The 25792-nt window shown below is 35.2% G+C and overlaps 1 protein-coding gene across 7 annotated transcripts in view; it reads right to left on the bottom strand.

The window, feature by feature from the left end:
• Positions 1 to 25792, bottom strand: part of HELZ (helicase with zinc finger) — a 148449-nt gene that overhangs the window by 70643 nt on the left and 52014 nt on the right. For all 7 annotated transcript variants that reach the window (XM_045837209.1, XM_045837212.1, XM_045837211.1 and 4 more), the window contains 6 exons: positions 24605 to 24803; positions 24047 to 24154; positions 22680 to 22977; positions 15207 to 15474; positions 6434 to 6767; positions 5212 to 5342 (listed from right to left, as the gene is read on the bottom strand). In XM_045837209.1, coding sequence (XP_045693165.1) covers positions 5212 to 5342; positions 6434 to 6767; positions 15207 to 15474; positions 22680 to 22977; positions 24047 to 24154; positions 24605 to 24803 — 1338 coding nt within the window. The remainder of the gene's footprint in view (positions 1 to 5211; positions 5343 to 6433; positions 6768 to 15206; positions 15475 to 22679; positions 22978 to 24046; positions 24155 to 24604; positions 24804 to 25792) is intronic.

A 25792-nucleotide genomic window follows, 5' to 3' on the forward strand; every position in this document is an offset into this window, starting at 1 on the left:
AAGTGTCTACAAAATAACCCTGAAATAGAAGGACATGGTATAGTAAAAATTCCCTCTCTATGAGGTTGTGCTCCACTTACATCAGAAGGTAGTCATTTATGGAAAATCTTAACACTTTCAGTTTTAAAAAGTTATTATAATTTGAAACAAACAAAATTCTCCAGAAAAATGTAAAACTTTAGAAAACAAACATCGGTAGCATAAACATGCCATTACTTATTTTTCTGCAATTTAAAACTTTGTAAGTAAAAAACAAAAGGACTCTGACCAGTGGCACCAGGCATCCTGGAAGCTGTTCCCTAAAACACAAGCATTTTCCTCCAACGAGTTAAAGCATTAACCAGCTCCCTTACTCACAAGCCTGCCAGCCCCCAGCAGTTTTCACCTTCTACAGAGGAGGAAGCTGCCTTAGGTGACTACTAAGTTCAGATCTAACAGAGGTAGCAAACGCTATGGAATGGCTATCCCCAAATCATCCACAGCACCCTTTCTGCCTTTCCTCTATTGAACTGTAACACTCCATGTCCTGACCTCCTCTGCAAGAGACCCAAGTCTGGTCAATAAGATATAGAGGAAGTTCCTCAGAAGGGCTTCTATATCCAATAAAACAAAAACAAAGCCTCACTAGAAAAAAGCACTTTCGGCACTGGCTGGCATAGCTCAGTGGATTGAGCACAGGCTGCAAACTAAAGTGTCGCAGGTTCGATTCCCAGCCAAGGCACATGCCAGGGTTGCAGGCCACGGCCCCCGGCAACCACACATTCCTGTTTCTCTCTCTCTCTCTTTCTCCCTCCCTTCCCTCTCTAAAAATAAATAAATAAATCTAAAAAAAAAAAGAAGAAGAAAAAAGAAAAAAGCACTTTCTGTTGCTTTGCCTCTTCCTTCATCTGGCTGAAATGAGCTCATGGTAAATAAAACTGCAGCAGCCACCTTATGACCATGAGGCAATGGACATCAAGAAGAAAACCAACATGCTGTGCATGGCAGAGAGGCGGGGAAACCGTGGTCCTGATGGCACTACTGAGCCCCACTGCACCAGCCGTGGACCAGCTACCTCTGGGCCTCTATCTCTAGATGTTGAAGCCACACTTAGGTCAGTAAACTGTTACTTATATCAATACCTGATTACTACAATTCCATGGTACCTGACTTCACAGTTCCTTCATCTGTGCACGCAAATAATGACACCTGCATCAGATGATTATTGTAACGATCAAACGAGATAATGCACACAGGCTGTTTAGTGCTCAGTTACTGTTTGCCTCTCTTATTGTATTTTCTGAAGGTTTCAGAAAAATGAGACACAACCTGAGCAGGACACTTCAAAAAAACAGGAAAAAGGTTTAAAAACAACCTCTGATCTTTCAAATTCGGGGACTTGAATGAACTTATTAATGAAGAGACCATTAGACTACATATAAAAGTATAAATCTAAGAGGTTAATGACAGATTTATTAGTACAATTCTAAAATTTGTCAACATTTCTTTATTTACATAGCTAATTCTACTTCTCAATTGTTTCAGTGTAAATAAATGCTTTGTAGCCCTGGCTAGCGTAGCTCAGTGGATTGAGCATGGGCTGTGAACCAAAGTGTCGCAGGTTCGATTCCCAGTCAGGGTACATGCCTGGGTTGCAGGCCATGACCCCCAGCAACCGTACATTGATGTTTCTCTCTCTTTCTCTATCTCCCTCTCTTCCCTCTCTAAAAATAAATAAATAAAATCTTTTAATAAATAAATAAATAAATGAATGAATAAATGAATAAATGAATAAATGCTTTGCAGTAGAACAGAAATTTTCACAATGTTGATCTACTCTCTAGTTTCTGGTTATGAATGATGAATATCCACAGAATACCAAAGAGTAAAACATGTCTTTATTTATTGTGCCACCTACTAAATAAAGAAGATTTATAATATACATGCTGGTAAGTCATTTCTGATTTTTCACAATTTAAAACAGTATAAAGTGTCTTCAAGTGTTTTCTGAATAAGTGTTATTTTATTCCCTAAACAAATTAATTCAAAAACTTATGTTTTTTCTTGGTTTAATGCATTGTTATAATTAATTCATATACTATATGCCCAAGAATAATTTTTCAACTTCATTTATCTACCTATATTCTACCTTATTCCAGAAAAGACTTTAAATGGCAGTATACATATAGTGTAAGTATAGTATGGAATGTGTTCCTGCTTAAAAGTTTTCTGCTACTTGAAGTTTTCTTAGTTAACTTTTACAATTGACACTTGCAGTTAAGGGTATTTGAATACACTGTTATATACTATATAAATACTTGTATAGTACTATACAAGTATTTACTTAATATGCTGGCATGGCCTAATACTGGCATGGCCTCACACTTGAAATCCTAATTTCTTCTTCTACTTTTCTTTAAAGATATTGTTTATTTATTTTCAGAGAGGAGAAGGGAGGGAGAAAGGGGAGGGCATCAATCAGTTGCCTCTTACATGCCCCCAAATGGGAACCTGCCCACAACCCATGCATGTGCTCTGACTGGGAATCAAAAAGGTAACCTTTCGGTTTGAAGGCCTGCACCCAATCCACTGTGCCATACCAGCCAGGGCCTGAAACCCTAATTTCTTCTTAAATTAAAATGTGTATTAATTTAAACGTGTCATATATTAATAATGTGCAAAGTCCTTTTGGAGATTCAAAGATAAATATGATGTAGTCTCTTTAAAAAGCTCATTGGGGCCCTGGCTGGTGTGGCTCAGTGGACTGAGTACCAGCTGGTTCAATTTCCAGTCTAGGGCACATGCCTGGGTTGTAGGCCAGGTTCCCAGCTTGGTGTGGCACTGGCTGGGTAGCTCAGTTGATTAGAGCGCTGTCCCAATATACCATGGTTGCGGGTTCGATCCCTGGTCAGGGCACATACAAAAATCAACCAATGAATGCATAAATAAGTAGAACAACAAACAGATGTCTCTCCTCCTAAAATCAAGAAAGATTTAAAAATCTAAAAAAGTTTAAAAAGCAGTGGGTACTAGACTTATCAGGGGATCACTTCATAAGTTATATAAATGTTTAACCACTATGCTATACCCCTGAAACTAATATTTCAACTGTAACTGAAAAATTTTACAGTAATAAAAATTATACCCCTAATATATATACCCCTAATATACCCCTGAATTTCAACTGTAATTGAAAAATTTTAAAGTAATAAAAATTTTTAAAAGTTCAGAATCTAATGAGATATGTACAAAATTGACAGAAATTAATTTGAGAGAAATTATGCTTGAAAACAAAAATGACTGAACCTAGCACATAGCTGGCACTCAATAAATATTTGTTAAAATAATGAAATAAACTATCTCTTTCAAGTTATAAATAAAGACTTAACCTACTTGAAAGAAAAGAGTACTTTACTAGGCTAAATCTTGAAAGACAGATCTTCAATACATAGATATTGAGCAAAGATTATTTTCAGGCAGAAAATATCACATGTGAGAAGCCAGGGCTGGGGAGGGGGAATGTGGGGTTGAATGGGGATCAAGTTTCCATTCTGCAAGATGAAAACTTTCTGCAGGCTGACGGCATGACAGTGTGAGCATACTTAACACTACTGAACTGCACACTTAAAAATGGTCAAGATGTAAATGTTATGCTATAGAGATTTTACCAGAACTTTAAAAAAATTTCATTTTTTAAAAGACAAGGTGTCAAATAAGTGTAGGGCAAATTAAACAAATGTCAAGGTAATTCAGTATGACTACAGCATGGGGATTTAGAAGGAAAAAGAAGGTCTCAAGTAGATAAAAGTAAAAGAACCTGAGAAGATACTGTTGGAAATTGTTGTCAATGAGACCACATAATTAAGTTGGTATCAGGCTGTTCAGGCTTTATCTACATATCAAGGAGAGGCCTTCAGAGGTGTATAAGCAGTGAAATGAAATGATTATTTTAGCAGACTCACTATGAAAGAAATATGAGGGTTGGCCCAGAGCAAAGTGACACAGACAGCAGGACCAAATACCAACTAGAAAGGCCTGAAATAGTCCAGCTCTAAATTAAGCACAGGCTGTTAGAATAAGAAGAAAGGGAAAGACGCAGAAAAGCTAAATCAAATGACAACTGAAAAGATGTTACTGGATTTTCACAATTAGTAGATCAGTGATTACTTTCAGGAGAGTGAGGAAGTAAAAAACAGATTACAGAATAAATCAATAAGAATACTGGAAATATGCAGGCTATTCATGCTAAAGACTGTTGGCAGTAAAAAGAAAAATGGGGATAGAAGAGTTAGGGTAAGTGAAAACAAGGGAGAAATTATTTGGTGCTGGAAGGCATATTTTGTCTTGTGTTTTTAGGATCAGAAGAAATGAAATGAAATGTGAGGAGACAAGATATATGCCACCTCTGGGCCTGGCCCATAAACATTTCCTACATGATGCTCTGTGCTCATTCTTCTTCCCTCTGCCAGCTGGATGCCAACACTCAGGGTGACCTTGGAAACCACTTATTGAAGATACCAGAGCCCCCATCAGAGAGGGAAGAGAACCACCCTACCATGATTTGATTAACACAACTGATAAATAAATAAGCTAATATTGTATAGAGCAACTGCGATTTATAAAAAGAACAAAGATGGGAGCACGCTGAGCAGGGGCAGGAACCGAGAGGATAAAACCCAGTGAAAAGGTAAAAAGAAGGATGTAGTCATGCTGGCATCACTGCTGTTATTCCGGAAACAAAACAGAAGTATCATATTTAATTATACTATGTAAAGACAAGCCAAACAGAATTTAAGCAGAAAAATATTTATACAACCATTAACTTGATAATAATTTCTGAAGTGATATCATCTGATACTTTCTCCATTGTGCTAAATTATAAAAAGTCTTCTATATTCAAAAATTAGTTGAAATTAACTATTTGAAACATTGTAGAAAGGCCCTAATTTCCCCATTCAACTTCTACTCAGAAATACTCCTAAATTGCTTGGCATCCTATCAACTTATGGCTGTTGAGAAAAGCAAGAGAATGCATTTAGATTCTGAGGAAAAGTAAACAGATGACGAACCTCAAACATTTCATTCTAAAGGTCTTACTCTCATTTCTCAACTAATACAATGTCTCCTAAAGAACAGAGAGCAACTTTGTTATAAAAGCATACCTGAGTTATTTGATACAGATATTCAATTTAACATTAACATAACTTCCTTTAATGAGTTAACTTTTTGTACCTGTTGGGACTCCAAGGTATGGTTGGAGTCATAGTGATGTCTGGAAATAAAATCCCATTGTCCTTGATCCTGTCTAGCGCATAATGCATTTCACACAGGGGTAATCGATTTAATTGAAACTGAAGTTCAACCTGAAACACAAGATAAAAACAAATGTTTTTAAAGCATTAAAGTAAATATCAATGCTTGCAGCTCACCAGAATACTCTGTGGAGATCATCTTTTAGGGGAAACCAAGTTTAGAGATTCTTTTAAAGTACAATTATATTCCAATAATAATTATTATGGCTAATATTTGCTTAGTTTACTTAGTGTCAGGCACTATAATGAACACTTTACACAGATTGCCTCATTTAACAGTGCCAAAAATGTATATGCTTTTATTAACCTTATTTTATACCTATACCTAAAAAAACTGAGGACATGCAAATTAATCTCTAGAAAATGATTTTCTGATTACAGCATTCTATGAAGAATACATTCAACAAACAAACAAGCAAAATATAACCAAAGACACTGAAATAGAGAACAGGCTGACAGTGACCAGAGGGGAGAGGGCAGGGAATTTCAGGGGAAAAAGGGAAAGGTTTACAGGAATGAGGATAAAGGACACATGGACAAAAACTAGGGCAGGGGTGGAAATGGGAAGGAGGTGGGGAGGACTAGGGGGTGGGCTGAGATGGGGGTAAAAGACAGAAAACTGTACTTGAACAACGATTAAAATTAAAAAATAGTCAAAAAAAGAATACATTTGATACAATCAGTAGAACATCTGTGAAATATCATCTGTCAAATGATAAAAACCAACCCTAAGACACTATTAATTTACAATGAATAAATCATGTTCACCATTTTATGGCTAAAAAGAAAAAAAGATTAGCTTTCCAGTTAAATATGGCAGACTGAACACACAGTTCACCTAAGAATCCACAAAGAGAACAGGAACAGGTACAACTTCAGATGAGAACTGTCCTACTATGTAACTTAGTTTCTTTTCATCTGTTCTTCCATTGCTGATTTAAAACTCTATCAGAAAGCTTGACTCTGTATAACACTGGAATATTTCGGATGTCACTTAGATTAAAGAGATTCTATTTTCTCTGAAAGTTACCAGAGGTTTAATCCCCGCCCCCCATCCCTGTAACACTTAGGGCTCTGTCAGAAGGGGAACCAAATCAGAAGAGTGACAGCTGATAAGGAGACTGCTGCCATGCTTAACCCACCTGGGTGTCATGATCGGGCCGAAGGCTAAGTTCTTCACAGCATTCCCTGGATATCCTTAAAAATATATATTCTTTTGTTTTTTCTTCAATAGTAGCTTCATAAACCTTCTCTTTGGTTCCCTGGGTCTGTGCTAACTTCTCTTTAGGGACTGGTAATAAATAAACAGCATTGACTTTGGTCATCACCAGCCGTCCAGCCAAAGTATCTTCAGAAAGTGTTTCAGTAAGCTTAAAGCGACCAAAAAGCTGTCCATTCTGAGCATACTTTGCACCTCCAGAAACTCCAGTGAGCATGAAGCTTGCTAGAATCTGCAACTGCACCTTAAGGTTGAACCTAAATCAGAAGTAGAAAATGAGTTTGAATATTTTACATAAAAAAATAAAAACTAGAAGAATAAAAGAAAATAATAAATCAAATATAAACATACAAAAATTAAAACTTCATTATCAATTCCACTCCATTAAGCTTTAAACTACATACTATCAGCCTGCCTTTAATCCAAGCTGGAAACAAACAAAACTCATATTCAGTAACAAGACCCATGCTAAACTGTGTTGAAAAATACACACACTTTTAAAAGTATGAGCATTTAAAATGAAGCCAAGTATAATTTTTTTAGTAAAATGAAATATTACATATAATTAACATGAAAGTGTTCGACCACACCACTGGGAAAAATAAGACTTTACAATTACATAGAAGGAAATGCACTGCATTAAAACTACAATGGACTTTTATTAAACTGATACTCTCCAAGTAGATAGATTTTACCAAAAAATTCTAACCATAAAATTTCTCTTTCAATACCATTAATGAATAACATCCAAAATAAATTTCTGTTTATGGCTACACTGAGGCAGATCTCATGCACAAATTAGAGTATGTGTGTGGAAGAAGCACAAAGAATCAAGATCAATTTATACAGTCAAGTAATATAAAGTCAAAGGAACATTTAAACTAACTGACAGGTCTTCTCCTTTGGCACTGTAAAGTGGTGCTAAGACAGAAGACAATGTGGTAAGAATGAGAACATTTTGTAGTTTCTCTTGGAAGGTTTAAACATTTTTTTATCATCCCCCAAGGACATTTTTTTCATTGCTTTCAGAGACAGAAGGACAGAGAAAGAGAGAAAAAGAGAGAAAGAGAGAGATCAACCTGGTTGTCCTCTCCTATGCACCCTGACCAGGGAATGAACCCGCAACTGAGGCATGTTCCCTGACAGGGAATCAAACTTGAGACCTTTCTGTTTATGGGCAGGTCAGAAGGTTTAAACATATTTGAATGAAAATATTAAATTGTTTTAAAATCTATACATCTACTTGTAGAAAAAGGGGACTTTTTTTTTAAATCATCACCCAAGGATATGTTTATTGCTTTAGAGAGGAAAGAAGAGGGAAGGGGAGTGGGGAGAGAGAGAGAGAAAGGGGCATCAATGTGAGCGAGAAACATAGACTAGATGCCTCCCATACATGCCCCAACCAGGGATTGGCCAGCAACCTAGGTATGTGCCTTGCCTGCAAATCTCTGGGTGTATGGGACAATGCTCCAACCTAGTCCTGGCCAGAGCGGGATAAGGATACATTTTAATGGTACTAATGAACTGTTTTCTTTTCAGATCATCTTTTGTATACATGATGCCAAGAATGTCATAATTTCTTAAGAAAAAGAAAAAAACCTTTTTTATAGATTTGTCTCCCTTAATGGATTACAAATCTTTAGGAAACAAGAAAATCTGTTGGCTCAGTAGTGACTAGCCTGGAATCTAACACTTTGAAAACAGAGTAAATTTTGTTCATTAAATAATTTTACATGTTTATAATAATCTGAATTTTTCCAGGTACCATATTTTCATTTCAACTACTTTATATTATTCTTCAACAAGCTTTTGAAAACCTGTAATATTTTCTCAACTAACTTGGGCAATATATTTGTATTAAAGTTTTACTGTTACATCTGTTTTAGAATTTGCCATCCCCAAACACCTGATCACAATTTAGCAGGCATAAAAAATTAACCTTACAATTTTAAAGCAATAATCCTCGACTCTGAGCAAGATGAAGACATAGGTAGGTACACTTTGCCTCCTCATACAACCAAAAGAAGGTCAACAAATTTAAAAACAAAAAATAACCAGAACCGCCAGAAAACTGAACTGTATGGAAGCCTGACAACCAAGAAGTTAAAGAAGAAATATTCATTCAGACTGGCAGGAGGGGCAGAGACAGGCAGCTGGGGCAGAGAGGACATGCATACAGCAAGGCAGCGGCAGGAGGACCAGGCAGTCCCACAATTGCCTGCAGATAATCCAGGAGGAACAAATGAGGAGCAAGACAGATTGCACAGCCCAGGGTTCCATTGTGGGGAAATAAAGCCTCAAAACCTCTGGCTGTAAAAATCTGTGGGGGTTGCAGCACAGGAGAAACTCCAAGCCTTACAGGAAAGTTCACTGGAGAGACCCACAGGGTCCTAGAACGTACACAAACCCACCCACACGGGAATCAGCACAAGAAGGGCCCAATTTGATTGTGGGTAGCTGGGGAACTGACTGAAAGCCAGCTAAGAACCGAGCAAGCAGCACTGTTCCCTCTCAGACCCCTCCCCCACATACAGTACCACAATGCAACACATAGTTTGCCCTGACCTTGCAAATACCTCGCCTCTACCCTTTACAATGCAACAGGCAAGTGGAGACAAAAAAATATGGCCCAAAGGAAAGAACAGATCAAAGCTCCAAAAACAGAACTAAACAATGAAGAGGCAATCTATCAGATGCAGAGTTTAAAACACTGATAATCAGGATGCTCACAGAAACGGTTGAGTATGGTTGCCAAATAGAGAGAACAGTGAAGGCTATGCAAAGAAAAATAAAGAAAAATCTACAGGGAACCAACAGTGATGAGAAGGAAACCAGGACTCAAATCAACAATTTGGGCCAGAGAGTAGAAATAAGTATTCAACCAGAACATAATGAAGCAAAAGAATTAAAAAAAAAATGAGGAGAGGCTTAGGAATCTCTGGGACAACTTTAAACGTTCCAATATCTGAATCATGGGGGTACCAGAAGGAGAAGAGGAAGAGCACAAAATTAAAAACTTATTTGAAAACATAATGAAAGAGAACCTCCCCAATCTGTCAAAGGAAATAGACTTCCAGAAAGTCCAGGAAGCTCAGAGAGTCCCAAAAAAGTTGGACCCAAGGAAGCACACACCAAGGCATATCATAATTACATTACCCAAGATTAAAGAGAAGGAGAGAATCTTAAAAGCAGCAAAAGAAAAGGAGACAGTTACCTGCAAAGGAGTTCCCATCAGACTGTCAGGAGATTTCTCAAAAGAGACCTTGCAGGCAAGAAGGGGCTGGAAAGAAGTATTCCAAGTCATGAAAGGCAAGGACCTACATCCAAGATTACTCTATCCAGCAAAGCTATGTTCCATTCTATGTTTAGAACAGAAAGGCAGATAAAGTGCCTTCCAGATAAGGTCAAGTTAAAGGAGTTCATCATCATCACCAAGTCCCTATTATATGAAATGTTATAGGGACTTATTTAAGAAAAAGAAGTTGATAAAAAATATGAATAGTAAAATGACAACAAACTCACAACTATCAACAACTGAACCTAAAAAAAGCAAAAACAAAAACGAACTAAGCAAACAACTAGAACAGGAACAGAATCACAGAAATAGAGATTACATGGAGGGTTATCAGCAGGGAGGGGGAGGGGAGTGAGTGGGGGAAAAGGTACAGGAAATAAGAAGTATAAATGGTAGGTAGAAAATTGACAGGGGGAGGTTAAGAATAGTATAGGAAATGGAGAAGCCAAAGAACTAAATGTACAACCCATGCACGTGAACTAAGGAGAGGAATGCTGGTAGGAGGGTAGATGCAGGGTGGAGGAGAATAGAGGGGAGAAAAAAAAAATAGGACAACTGTAATAGCATAATCAATAAAATATACTTTAAAGAAAAAGGATCCTCTTATGACATTTACTTGTATCTTGCAATAAAACTCTCGAGGGCCCTGGCTGGTGTGGCTCAGTGAATTGAATGCTGGCCTGTGAACCAAAGGGCTGCGGGTTCAATTCCCAGTCAGGGCACATGCCTCAGTTGTGGGCCAGATCCCAGGTGGGGGGCACACTAGAGGCAACCACACACTGATGTTTCTCTTCTTCTCTTTCTCCCTTCCTTCCCCTCTCTCTAAAAATAAATAAAATCTTAAAAAAAAAACCAACTCTTGAAGTAGAGTCACTAGAAAATAAAACTACTGAGTAATACAGGTTTTCCCATAGAAGATTTATTATATATTCAAGATGCAGACATTATAGACTTTCTAGAAGTTACAGCTACTAATTTTTTTTTCTAAAAGATTAATGGGCTAAAACTAAATTATATTAGTAAACTTTCCTAAGTATTTAAAATAATATGTATTTTTAAGACTTAATAACTAAGAAATATCAAAAATAGAAAATATATCCCACAATTAACCAAGATAATTCTAAATAAGAATAAAAACCATCTTTCCATGCTTGTACATTTGTAATCAGCATTAAAGCCACATAATTCCTAACCTTTTGGGGATTGGTAGACTAGCAGCCAGCCAAACTTCCAACCAATTTAAAACCACACTTCAATCTAAAATAAATATGGCTCTGTCAATGTTGAGTATAATTTTTAAAAAATTTCAAAGCTACATAGTGAATTTCACTTCATATAATTTTTGATTAAATGAACAACAAAGAAACCCAACCAAGGTAATAAGCCAACCCCTGGTTTTACGGAGGCACAGAAACAGAACCAAGGTATAGCCGATAGAGGCCTCACCATCTAACAGTGAAAAGTGTATCCATAACAGCCTGTCATGCCAGCTGTTAGCACTGAGAAGCCACAGCAAGCTAATTAAGCACGCCACTACACAGTTTAATAGGCACAATAGCTCCAGCCAAAGTCAATTTCATTTGAAATGTGTATCTTAGAATGAAACAGACTTTACTTCAAGATAGAAGCCTATCAATATGAACTTGAGGCCAACTGAAGTTTTAAAAAAACCTTTGAAAGAACTGAGAAGCATTTTCTAAAACTTAATTTAATGCAGTATTATCTTACCACCTCCACACATCTCATGGTAAAACTTAACTGAAATCTTAACTCTGGACTGCTTTGAAAAATCATGTCTTTCTTTAAAAAAGATAAACTTAGCCCTGGCTGGCGTAGCTCAGTGGATTGAGCTCAGGCTGCGAACCAAAGTGTCGCAGGTTCGACTCCCAGTCAGGGCACATGCCTGGGTTGCAGGCCATGACCCCCAGCAACCGCATATTGATGTTTCTCCCTCCCTCTCTCTCTCCCTTCCTTCCCTCTCTAAAAATAAATAAATAAATAAATAATCTTTAAAAAAAAAAGATAAACTTAATTACTAAATCCAGCCTCAAGGTAAAATATATTTTATCTAATCTCGAGAGGCTTCATTGGATCTACTATTAACAAACAAATGCTAAAGTGGCCATGTAAAAATATAGTCCAATCCTTATAATTAAAACGTAAGAAACCGGTAAGAATTCCCTTGGTACTACTTCCACAATTAGCAATATTCTGCTTAAACTGTCAAAGATCACAAATTACCAATATGTTCTCTGGAACCTGGGAAATGTCCTACCGATCATGTGGTAGGACTGACCACACAGTCTCAAAGAGGCATATTTCAGTGCATAGAGAATACATTACTACTGTTGTTACACTTCAAGGAGAACGTCCATTCACCCATATACCATTGTCTTCTGGTTTTAAAATGGGTCTCAGCCCACAAAACATTCTTCACCATTCTAGCGGAGACTTGATTTTGCTTTGCAGACTGGCAGTGCTTGAGGAGACAAGCAAAATCACCCAATAGGAATCAGAAGACCATGGCCCAAGGGCCAAATCCAACCTTCAGCCTGTTTTTGTATAGCACTTGACAAAGAGTGGTTTTTACAACACACACACACACACACACACACACACACACAAATATGTAACAAAGACTGTATGGAATCCAGAAAGTCTGAAATATTTACTCACTGGCCCTTTATAGAAAAAGTCTGCTAATCCCTAAACTAGAGCTTTACTAGCTGCATATAGACCTCCTCAAAATCCATTTTTAAAAATATGTCCCAGTTATGGTATTTGTGCTTAAAGAATTAATCAAATGTGAGTTAAATTCAAGGCAACATTAAAATGCACACAAATATTAAGTTTAAAGAGTAAAGGAGAAAACAAAAAATAAGCTGTTTTTAAAGCCATTTACAATACTTTGTGAAAGACTTTTGAAAATCCTTATAATTTATGTTATTTGTCCTCTATCTGCTTACAGATACACTCTGAGAACTTTATCTAGTTATTCTCAGAGGGAGCTCTATCTAATAATTAATAGGATCTGGTTCTTTGCATGGGCACCAGTCTGTAATGTACTTCACTAGATTTTACAAGCCTGCCAAATTCAGAAGCATAATTTACCAGCCTTCACATCCAGGGTCACCTTTGGGTGAAAGAAACACTGGAAATTTTCCAGAATTCTCTGACATAGTAACTATCTACTTGTCTCTTTAGACACGTAGCTAAAAATTCTCATTTCTATCTTTAATATTCTTTAAAACTCTTGTGTAGTTAGCACATGAGGTGGGGCAAAAGTAGGACCTACTTTTGTCCCACCCTGTATGTAACACATCAAAAGTTATACGAATTTACATTCAACTTGTAAATATCTCTATTTGAGTCAATAACTGTGATCTAATTTTAAACATGAGAAAAAAAAAAAAAGAGAACTCAGATGCTCCTATAAAAAGACCATGCACTATCTTACCACACTGTCTAAATTCTGTCTTACCACAATCTTTCTTTTCATGTCCAAGGGCAATACAGCATGCACATCAAGTATTGCAACTGATGTGTCAATGTCCTTTCTCTTTGTTTTTTTTTAATAATAGTAATACATGATCATAGTATATCATTTCAAAAGTAGAGAAAACTACATAGTAGAACACAAACATCACCTATAATCCCCACCAATCAGAATACTTTAACTCCTTCCAATATTTAATATACATATTCATATACATATGTCTGTTATATGCAGTACATAAAGTTTCATAACTAGCATATTTCTCCTTAATATTTTATCATGACCATCTTCACTGTTATAAAAATTCTTCAAGAACATAATCTCAACGTGGCTATATCATAATTTCCCTAATTTATCCATCACCACTCTTTGAGAGACACTTGTGTACAGACACCTTTATCTTCACTTCTGATTATTTCTTCAGGATGATTCTTCCTAAGTAGAATCAATACACCAAAAGGTTCAACCTTTCTGAAGACCCTCAATGCAAACAGCCCTGCAGACATACACCAACTTAGTGTGCCCCCAGTGCTCACTGCATACTGCAGGTATTTGGAGGCCCCTCTTTACTGGCTTTAGAAGCCTTTCCAAGGTGTTCTTGAAGTGAGTTTTCATCCACTTAATTTCTTAATCAGAATCTGACCTCCAGAAGTTTGTAGGGTTTCTTCTTTTCTCATTAAAATTTATATTTAAAATAGTATTTTAAAAACAATAATCCACAAGCTTATTGATCTTATTCTTATAAACTTTTAAGCTCTGTTTCACCCCAGTACTAATGACTTAGAGTGTTCTTTCATAAGGAAAAAGAAACCACAATAACATAAATAAAATACATGCATACTAAAAATATGAATAATGTACATGATACAATCCACTGTCCTTGTTATTTAATAACTGACCATTTCATTAGAACTGTCTACAGACACAATCAATGAGTCTTTTTTAAGAGACCATCAATAGGCCACAATATAAAGCCTTAGAGCCTTAATGAAAACTATGATATTCTATCTGACTTTATAAATCTTACATGTAGTTAATTTGAATAAAATACTTTCCAAAAGCTAGATCATATTTACTCTATAAACAGAGTAACACAAGGTACTCTTAAGTTTTCACTTTTCCTTTTCTGAATATATCCTTCAATGAGTGTTCAATATCTATCATTAATATTCATGATAAGGTACCAATAAGGCAGCTTGGGAAAGAAAAATATGTTAGTTAGGCTGTATTTAAAGGGAAAACTACTTATAAAAATGTGTTCATGCCTCATAACTGTGGTTCAATTTTTAAGGCTAGTTCCATTTTATAAAGAAGCAGAATGCTACTACCAAATATAACAACTATTTCATTAACATCCTCCTTCACTCAAACCTTCGTTTCTCAGATTACTTTTCCTATAATGATTCAAGTAAGTTTTTGATTTAAACACTTGGTCTTAACCTATGGGATGGATATGGATAAAATGTACAACATGTTAAAGCATTTATAAAATGCTAAAAAGTATTTTATTATTACCAAATAGTTTTCCTGAAGATCTAAACTGTTTCATTCTTAAAATTACTTTGCAAAATACGGGGCTGTGTCAGTTTTTGTATATTTATTAAACAAATATTCAATGAGTGCGCGCTCTGCCTACCATGTACAGAAACCTCCTGAAGAGCAGGCACCACGTGTTCATGCTCCCAGCACCTGACAGAGTCTCGTGGAAATGACTATACACTGAACACTAGGGCTGCCAAGATGAGCAAGACACAATCCTTGCTTTAAGAAACTCATATACAGCTACTGAGTAATAACCATTTTACTACCTGTCTTCACAGAGACACACTTTCATTTTCAAAATGAAAGACACCATCAACAGGGGAGATTAACCAAAAAAACAAAAGTGTTTCTAATAAAACTTACTTGCTAACTTCTTTATACTGGGCTATCTCCTCAATGTAAAGAAGGTCATGCAACCGTGACTGATAGTTGGTTTTGGTCAATGATTTGTCTAAAACGGACTGGGTAAATAGCTGGTCAGCAGAGAGAGGAATTTGGTATCTGATAAGAAGGCTCTTCTCCAAATCAGTAGTTTCATTAGGTTCGAAATCTATGATAGTCTTAGAAGAAGAATCCCAGCGCTTAGCTGTGGTTATCAGCTGCTGTTTTGCATGCATCAGGTATTCAAGATCTAGATGGAAACAAAAAGCACATTTATAAAGGAACACAACATTAAAATTCTCAAATAATGCACTGTATACTTTTGGAAGAGGATTTTATATGTTAAAGCTAAAATTCTTAAAAACAGAACAATAAAAAACCCATTTGGCAGAGTATTGTCCTCATATCAGAAATATTTTTTGTCTAGCTTAACAAAATAACAAATAGGAACCATATAAAAACATCTTTCTTGAAACATCAGGCTAGAACATACCAGAAATCATTATTAACAGTTTAAAAATATAGATTAACATTTAGAATTTAACTCTCAGTCAAGAGAAATCTGATCTGCAGGAAAAAGATACAATTAATTCTTCATAAGACAAAAATCTATCAGGTGACAATCACTTTTCTCCTCCTCCTACCAATACCTGTCCCTTTATAGAAAGAGAAGAGCAGAAAATTGTGAAAGGTTAGATCTTTTCTTGTGTGGTAAAGCACAGTGAAACTCTGAAAGTCAACCTACAACAAACAAATATATTTTTTAAAATATTCATGGAAAACACTGCTAATTCCACATTAAAATTCAATATGATGTACCATTCAAATGCCATTTTTTTTTAAAGCCAGTTTAGCCTCAGTTGAATTATACTGTTAAGTAGGGCACAGTGTCAAAATGAATGACTGTTCAAGTCCGACATCTCTGGAAAAAAATGCAGAATACCAGCCCAGGGTGAAATATGTCATAACATAAATTCTGAGCACTGGGCAGCCTCACTCTGTCTGCAGTGTGTAATACCTTTCTGTTGGTAGAACATATGTACACCTATAAATATGAAACTTAACCAAAAAACAAAAAAAGTTGCTTAACTGACCAAGCAGGCCAAGATCCAGTTTTCACATAATGTAATTCACATAATGTAATGAAAAGATGATTTCACAACTCAAAGTTAAAATTTAAGGAAAAAAATAATAAAAAGCTTAAACAGTGATCAGTTAGCCTCGGAAGTACAAAGACAAGTGATCCTGTGCTACCTTTAAAAATAGAGCATAATGCATAACAGCCATGTTTGGCTTAATGGAGATTTTGCTACATTAAATGTTAAATATAAATTATAAACATATAGCCATCCACCAAGAGAAATTTCTCAATATTAGAAAACAGTTTATCCTAACATCTTAAGAAAAATTCAAATGTAAAGGCCATAATTTAAATGTAAAAATGTAATAAAAAGAAAAAACAGTAACTGCCCTAGTTTCTAACTTTTGCTCCTTGAAAAGGCATTTTTATAACATGCCAGTTTCATTATTTCTCAATGGCAACATAAATTATAACTATAATCATCCATCTCTAAAGATTGTCTGCTCCTTAAAAATTTGCATTTTTAAAAAACTCTTGATGAGACAATTATGGTCTGTTTTTGCAATAGCTTCACAAGTACAGTTGACCCTGAACAAAGGTTTGAATAGTGTAGGTCCATTTATACAAATTTTTTTTCAGTAAACACTATAAATTTATCTTCTCTTCCCTATGATTTTCCTAATAACATTGTCTTTCTCTAGCTTACCTTAAGAATACAGTATATAATACATATATAAAATCTATATTTCATATATATAACATGTTCTTAATTTATCAACTACTTAAATCAATTGGAGATCATTTTTAAGTCACACTAAATCTTAATGTGAGTGTTAACATACATTGCTAGACTCAAAGTAGAGAAATGTATAATATCAAATTTCCAAATTTAAATATAAGAATTCCTTTTCAACATGTAGCTTTCAGATATTCAAATCAGAATTCCAAATCAATTTGGCCAAGGAAAAATTTTCCATTACCCAAAGTTGTGGTATAAATTATATAATGTGGTTTGTTTTCTAAGCAAGGGGAAAACTCATTAATTTCCTTCTTTTGTAGATGTCTTTTACCACATACTTTGAGAAGCACATCTTTAATCCAAAACAATTTTTTAGAACCTGAATGATACCAACAAGGGAAAAAAATTGAACACAACAAAGTTAAAGTTCCACAAGTTTCCCCAAACAGTTTGCAGGATTGCCAAATTCATTCATGACCTACAAACAAAAGGTTTGAAAGCTTTGTGTAAAAAACAAAATACCTGTGTTTTTCCCCAATTTAAACCTAAATTAACTAAAGTAGGCTTTTTAGTTCAATAATGAATAATAAATTATAAGTATCTGCTATGTGACTTGCAGATTTTAAGTTTCAAGGAGTAATATATTAATGTAACTAGGTTCCATGATCAAATCAGTTTGACAGACAATGAGTCTTTAATGACCAAGGTGCACGGTGAATCTCTAAGAGGTAAATAAAGCATGCACGTGTTTTCTAAAATGTGTCTGGACATGTAACACTTTCCTTATCATTAATGTGTTTAACACCTGTTAATTTCTGTGGAACACAGTTTTGAACACACTGAGCTAATAGATGATCCACCATGGTCCAAATTTATAACTTTATGGAAGAGAAATATATATTCCCAGCATAAACTGAAAGATAAAAACTTAAACAATCAAGTAGAAGTGATAAAGATATTTCCTATTCAAATTCTAGTTTCACACCATCACTGTATTTTTGTGTGTGTAGAAGCCAAATTATAGGTGATATAATTTATAATGTTATCAAAACTGTATGGAAACATGATAAATCCCAGACCTAATTTCCCAAGTGCATTTGGCCAACGTGTACATGGAATAACACTCTCCCCTAATTCTAGGCCAACAAAGATAAATAATGAACTGGCTGAGGCTGGAGGTAAAATGAGCCAAACTGTCACCTACGTCGTCACCAACTGAACAAAGAAGTTCCCCTGTTCTCATTACTGTCATGTCTCTGACTGTTATCCACACAAATATTCCAGGAAAAGATAAAAATGGGAAATTCACATTTTACATTTTTATTATTTCAGAATGTTTTATAAAATTATGATTTCACATAATCTTTTGCCCTCAATTTTTTTGCTGACAAGCACTCTGCTATAATAATCAAAAACACTAGCTAGTACTAAGATAGACACAGAAAACAAATATTATTATTTATATCCTACTTTCATTCCTCCAAAATTCTGTTGGGACTCTGTCCATAGTCACACTGAAACAAATATAGTCACACAATAAAAAATTTAAGAACTTAACAAAAACATCAAGACATTCAATGACATCAATATTAAAAGTATAGAAAATATCTGACATAGAACTGAAACTTAGCACAACAGGTCAGCTAATTTAAGTAATTAGAAAATAACCAACCAAATGTCATCTAGCTTGCCTAAACCTAGATTTAAGTTTCCCTTTTATAATGTTAAAAGTCTTGTATCATAAAGTATATTTTGCATATTTTCTACTATTCTCTTGTAATATTTATTTTTCCTGTCCTTGAAAAATAAATTTTGCTATGTGAAACTGTTTTAATGTATCCAAATTAGTTCAAGAAAATGCTTAACTTTTTCAATTATTTTCCATAACGTAACTACATAAAACTAAAACCTTGTTTAAAAGAAAATAAGCAAATGTATTAAACTGCAAAGAGGTCATTTAATGAAAGACACACTATTATTAAAAAGGAGATGGGTATGGTATTGGTTCCAAATGGGAGGATCCTTGTCCACATTAATTCCCTCTACCACATCTGAATGAAACATAAAATTTACTATGTTTTCAAACAGACACATTAGAAACATCAGAAATGAGACTCTCACCAGGCAGTCTGGACTTCTCTTCCACTCCCTATACTGTATTCTCTTGCCAAGATCTGTAGGTGCTATGGTCTTAATGACTTGGTTCTTCATGTCTGCTCTTTAGTCCCTCTGCTACACCAGTCTCAGTCCTAATTAAAAAAAAAAAAAAATTCCTCCTCCTCTCTTCCTACTTTCTTCATTCTGTTTATAAGCCAGAAATTATCCTAATCATGCCTAATGATAAAGATCATAGCTACACTTTACTAAATGCCTGCTATGTGCCAGGTCCTATGCAAGGCTCATTTCTAGCCCTCACAACAATCCTCTAAGGCAGATATTACTAGCCCCATTTACAGATACCTCCACATGAAGCTCAGAGATGTTAAGTACTCTGCCCAGAGTCACACAAGTAATAAGCAGAAAATCAGGATGCAAATCCAACTCTACTTGACTCTGAAGTCTGCCCACTGCGCTTTTTCTCCAACTAGAAAAATAGAACATATCTGAGGAAAAACAGCCAAAGGGTCCTCCATCTCTCGAGTCCATGAGGGTGCCCTGAAATCTTCTTCATCACTATTTTCTCTCATCTAATAGATTATCATCTATTTTAACAGTATCATTTTCTCTTTTTATTGTACACACTTAATACTTTATATTATTAAACAGGTTTTAGTATACTAGCTCAAATTCTTTTTTTTAACATTTTTTGTTGTTGTTCAAATACAGTTTTCTGTCTTTTTCCTCCGCCCCTCCCCACCACCCTAGTTCTCCCCATCTCCCTCCCATTTCCACCCCCACCTTGTATTGTCCATGTGTCCTTTATAATTGTTCCTGCAAACCCTTCACCCGTTTCCCCTATAATCCCTTCCTCTCTCCCCTCTGGTCACTGTCAGCCTGTCCTCAATTTCAATGTCTTTGGATACATTTTGCTTGCTTGTTCGTTTTGTTGATTAGCTTCCTGTTAAAGGTGAGATCATATGGTACTTGTCTTTCATGGCCTGGCTTATTTCATTTAGCTTAATGCTCTCCAGTTCCATCCATGCTGTCATGAAGGGTAGGAGCTCCTTCTTTCTTTCTTTCTGCTGCATAGAATTCCATTGCATAAATGTACCATAGTTTTTTGATCCATTCATCTACTGATGGGCACTTAGGTTGCTTCCAGCCCTTGGCTATTGTAAATTATGCTGCTATAAACACTGGGGTGCATAGGTTCTTTTGCATTGATGTTTCAGGGTTCTTAGGTTATAATCCTAGCAGTGGAATTGCTGGGTCAAAAGGCAGACCCATTTTTAGTTTTTTAAGGAAATTCCATACTGTTTTCCACAGAGTCTGCACCAGTCTGCAATCCCACCAACAGCGCACTAAGGTTCCCTTTTCTCCACAACCTCTCCAACACTTGTTGTTTGTTGATTTGTTTATGATGGCCATTCTCAACGGTGTGAGATGGTATCTCATTGTAGTTTCAATTTGCATCTCTCTGATAGCTAGTGATACTGAGCATCTTTTCATTTGTCTCTGGGCCCTCTGTATAGCCTCCTTGGAGAAGTGTCTGTTCAAGCCCTTTGCCCATTTTTTAACTGGGTTGCTTGTCTTCCTAGAGTGGAGTCCTGTGAGTTCTTTATATATTTTGGAGATCAAACCCTTGTCCAAGATATCATTGGCAAATATGTTTTCCCATATGGTTGGTTCTTTTCATTTTAATGCTGTTTTCTTTAGCCATGCAGAAGCTTTTTATTTTTATGAGATCCCATTTGTTTATTCTTTCCTTTATGTCCCTTGCTCTAGGGGACATATCAGTGAAAATATTGCTGCATGGAATATCTGAGATTTTCCTGCCTCTGTTCTCCTCTACGACTTTAATGGTGTCACAACTTATATTTAAATCTTTTATCCACCTTGAATTTACTTCTGACTAGCACAGATTCTTGACAACACAAATTATTTCTGTGGGAAGTGAATCATCAGTTACAATCCATGAATCTAAAAGCAAACTTCTAAAACACAACCCACATGTAAGCCAAAACATTTTTTCAGAGTTCAATTTGAGGGGGGATGCATGTTGGTCTTTACTTATGATTTAAATCTCCTTGTGACTAAAAAAAGTTGCCTTCTAGATGTCTCAAGTTTTAGTCTCTAAAAGCAACTTACTAGTACCAGAGTAGGCAAACCATGGCATGCAAGGTGAATCCAGTCTGCTGCTGTTTTTGAAAACAAAGTTTTACTGGAACACAGTCATGCCCATTCACTTACATATTGTCTATGGCTGCTTTGTCACTAAAATACAGAGCTGAGTAATTCTGACAGAAATCATCTGCCCTGCAACACAAAGTATTTACTATCTGGCCCATTACAGAAAAAAATTACATTGGTAAATATAAACCAAATATTTTCATTTTGTCTGTTAGCATATCTATTTGGCTACAGGAAATAACATTTTGATGTCAAACAGTACTAAGATTACAAAAACAATACAACAGAGTAAAAACAAAAGAAATCAAAGTGAGAAGTAAGAATAAAATGAAGTCTGGGGAATATTATTAGTATATATACAAGAAAGCCATGCATAATTGTTCAATTTGGACACAAATTTTGCTTTAACCTAACTAGCAGCAAGAAGGAGACAGAACCAGTTCCACTTGTTGACTATGTCCAAAAAATTAAATCCTAGCATTTGCTCACGAAAACAACTTTTAGTTCTTATGAGACAGTGTGGTACAAAGGAAAAAACATCCTCCCCAATATGGTGACTTTCAATCAATCCAAAAGCAAGTTTCATACAGCTCTACTATATGAAGTGTTTGTTAAATACCTAGTGCTTGTTAAATAAAATAAAGCACCTATAAATCCAACCAAAAGCCAGAGAAATATAGGCTAACGTGGCCTTTTCTTGTCCCTTTGGATCTTGGCATAAAATTTAGAGATACACAGCAATACAACAACACAAGGAAATTCATCATCCTCTACAAGTGCTTACATGCTGAAAGCAGGGGCTTCTTCCCAAGGACACAGAGCAGATTCTATCAAAGGCACCTGGGTCTCCTTTATACTAGGGAATGTACAAAACCAGCTTATCAAAGCTTATATTTAGGACTTTTCATTCAGAGATAATGCACTAATATCATCAAGGTTAATTGGTCAGGCAAGCAGACAGGGAAATACAGACACTTTAGGTGTACTCATGATTACTATTAAAATTATATTCTACCCAAACTAATATTAAAAGGTTTTACTGTGCTAAAATCATCTTACTTTAGAAATGAAGTTAGTTGGTAGACCAAAACAGACCTGGTTATCTACTCATATGAGTCTGGGGGATCTCAAAGTATGCTTCGCCTGATGACTGCATGAAGACAAAGGGCATAATGTGGACCATTCTAATCCTATTATACAGTAAATGAGTCAATTAAGTTGTTTTTTTTTTCCTTATTATTCATTTCCTATCCATGGAACATATAGGGGCCAATACATATCTTTCAATGTTGCTATGATAGTGCCTTTTAACATACCGTATCAGGGAAAAAAGTCTAAATATTACCTTCTGTAGAAGCTGCATCAATCATTACTCTTTGCATGAGTACTGGTTCCAATCCAAAGTCGAAAACTATGGTTTGGCGAAAAGTTCCAAATATTTCTGTGTTAAATGCTATCCCGACTTTATACACGTAATGATCTAATCCATTTTGGGCCATCTTTCCTCCTATCCATTCTTGACAGTTTTCTGGGACTTCTTGTGATACCTGGGTAGTACTATCTCCGGCAGATATTGCAATGATACTAAAATGAGGACGATGAGCATCATAAAGCAATGCTACACGGTACAGCATTCTTGCAGGCTACAAGGAAGTTAAAATAATTCATTGAGTACAAGGGGGTGAAAATCCAATTGTAATTGGGCTCTTTAATGAAAATATTTCCATAAAGGACTTTTACTTTCCCATGCTTCTAAGATATTATGTTAAAAATACAAATTGTGCTCATAGCCATTTAAGAAAAAATCAGAATAGTTAAAAAAACTTGTTAAAATGATATACTTATGATGTCAATTTTACCTTAATAAAGCTGAAAACTTTAGAAGTGATATATTTATGCTATGTCACTAGCTCCCCGCTCTTTCTGTGATATGTTCACCTTTCACTGTGGCAAAGGCTATCTATCACCTTGTACAACCATGACCTCCAACTTTTCACACATACCCTTGGCCTAAAAAAGTTTTATCTAACCTCAAGTAGGGAGTCTTCACAGGCAGGCAGTTACCCTTAAAAGTACTGGATTGGGTTCAAAGCCACAGCTAAAGTGTCCAGATTTTTCATCCCAAGATGCAGATGGTACAGTGGAAGGAACACCACTAAAAAAAGTACATAAAACTTTTCCACTGTGTATATTCATAGAAATTTTTACTTTGTTTCATTCTTAAACTTTGAATGTTATAACTCAAGATGGAAAGTACTGCCAAATGTCTCATATTAAAACCCCATTATTACAGAATTTATGATTTCATCAAATCAAATATAAAAACAAGGTGTCACTGTTTAAAAATCTTAGCACTGCCAGATTAAACAATTCAATTTTTAAATAGTTAATTAAAAGCCATGAACCCCATCCTGTGTTTCAAATTTGGAAGACAACATGCCAAAGACCTCTTTACAAAGTAAATAAATAAATAAATAAGCAAGCAAGCACCTAAACATCTACAAAAATTTTATCTCAAAATCTTAAAAAAAACTATACTTTTAATGATCAAAATACAGAAATATACTTTAGCACAATGTAGAAAACCTACATTAAAATATACTTAGATTAAAACATTCTCAATGCTCTTTTAACACAGAGATTTAAAGGTCAAAAAAAGCTTTAAGAAAACTGGAAAAAATTTACATTCTTTAAGTAGCACAAAATTCATACCTTACAGGTGAGAGCAAAGGTCCACGTCTGGTGAGACTTTTTGGTGTTGACAGTAACCGTCAGATCAGGTATATGCTCTACTTTTACTCCTTCTACACATTCGCTAAGCTGAAAAGAGTGCAACCAATGTTACATTGTTATTCCTAAAAGCACATACAAAACTTCTGGCATAGTAAATAAATGTCAACAGTAAGATGTAACAAAACTGCTTACAAAGCAATGTATCTTATACATTAATTTTTAGTTATTTATATAAGAACAAAATATAATAAAAGTAAGAGACATTAAGAAACTAAACAATAAAAATGGCAATATAACTTCCCTGAATGAAAATAAATTAATATAATACCTGCAAATCTCCAAAGAAATGGCTTAATTCTATTCTTTATTTAGCAAATGGCTCTACTTTAGCTACTAAAAACACTTTATATCAAGAATCAAGTTATTTATATATAGAAAATAAGAAAATAACCAAAATATAGCACAAAATAAAGTCAAGACTCAAACAAGGTCATTATTGAAAACAAACAAACAAAAAATGCAGTTTATTTTCCTCACCACTTTCTCAGGAGATAATGAATTCATCCACTTTTCTATCAAGGTTTCCATGTAACTGCCTGAGAACTGTTTATTCTCATTTTGCTGTTTCAATTTTATCAACCGTGAAGCATATCTTTTCTGCCATTCTGCTAGTTCTTCCTGGGAATGTGCTGAAGTACACTGCGCACCATACCTACAGATTCCTTGCTCTAAAAATCTAAGTAGAATAGGAAAGACTGTTTTATCACATACTTTGTTGGACCATTTAAAAGATAAACTTTCAGCATTTGCCCTCCAAATCTTCAATAACAAAACTCAATCTCCTGAAAGGCCATATTTATCACACTGTCTTGCACAGAGGAGGAAGAAAAGGTTTAAAGAACATTTACAGTATTTCATCAAAACAGCAACTCCCCATATTCACTGACCTTTTTTGGAATAAGGGGGTGCTAAAGCAGAGCATAATCATAACCACCCCCAAACTCAAAAACCACCACTGAACTGGTAGCTTCCTTTGTGATATAACAACTCTATTAGATGATTCCTCTTAGAGCAGAATTTTTTACAGCAACACTGACATCAAGTGGATCGGTTCATCAAACACAGGTATACCCTACTTTCCAAAACGATACGACCTAAAGAAAATTTTCCACAAAGAACTTCATTCTGAAGAAACTTTAATATATCTTTAAATTATCGATTTTAATACTTCTACTCTTCACCTTTACTCTTTTCTATATTACTATTACCTATATTTCATTGAAAATATTAGACTATCTTAATTTGCTTAAAGTTTTAAATAAATCAAGAATAAAAGTTTTATATTAGAATCACAGCTCAATAGATTTAATTCTTTAATAGGTAAATTCAAAACTGTTCCTTTTAAAGGTGACAGAGTCAATGGTCTCTCAGTGTTTGTGACTCGGAAAGTTCAAAGACAATTCAGTAGTCAGAACAGATAAAAATGCAAGACTTTGATCATTAATTTTTTTAAGTTTTAAATACCCTGCAAAATTATGGGTCCAGCCAACTTTTAAACAATTGAAGCATAAAATAATAAAGATCTTACAATTTAAAAATGAAAATTAAACTATAACTAGCAAAGTGGAGATAAGAATATTACACCATATATAATTTTTCAACTGGTAAAATATGGATAGTAAGAAATACAAAATGAACCACAGCACAATTTAAAGTAACAAATGG

The sequence above is a fragment of the Phyllostomus hastatus genome, unplaced genomic scaffold (assembly GCF_019186645.2).
Source record: "Phyllostomus hastatus isolate PE091 unplaced genomic scaffold, TTU_PhHast_1.1 phas_contig_210, whole genome shotgun sequence".
Taxonomy (NCBI): Eukaryota; Metazoa; Chordata; class Mammalia; order Chiroptera; family Phyllostomidae; genus Phyllostomus; species Phyllostomus hastatus.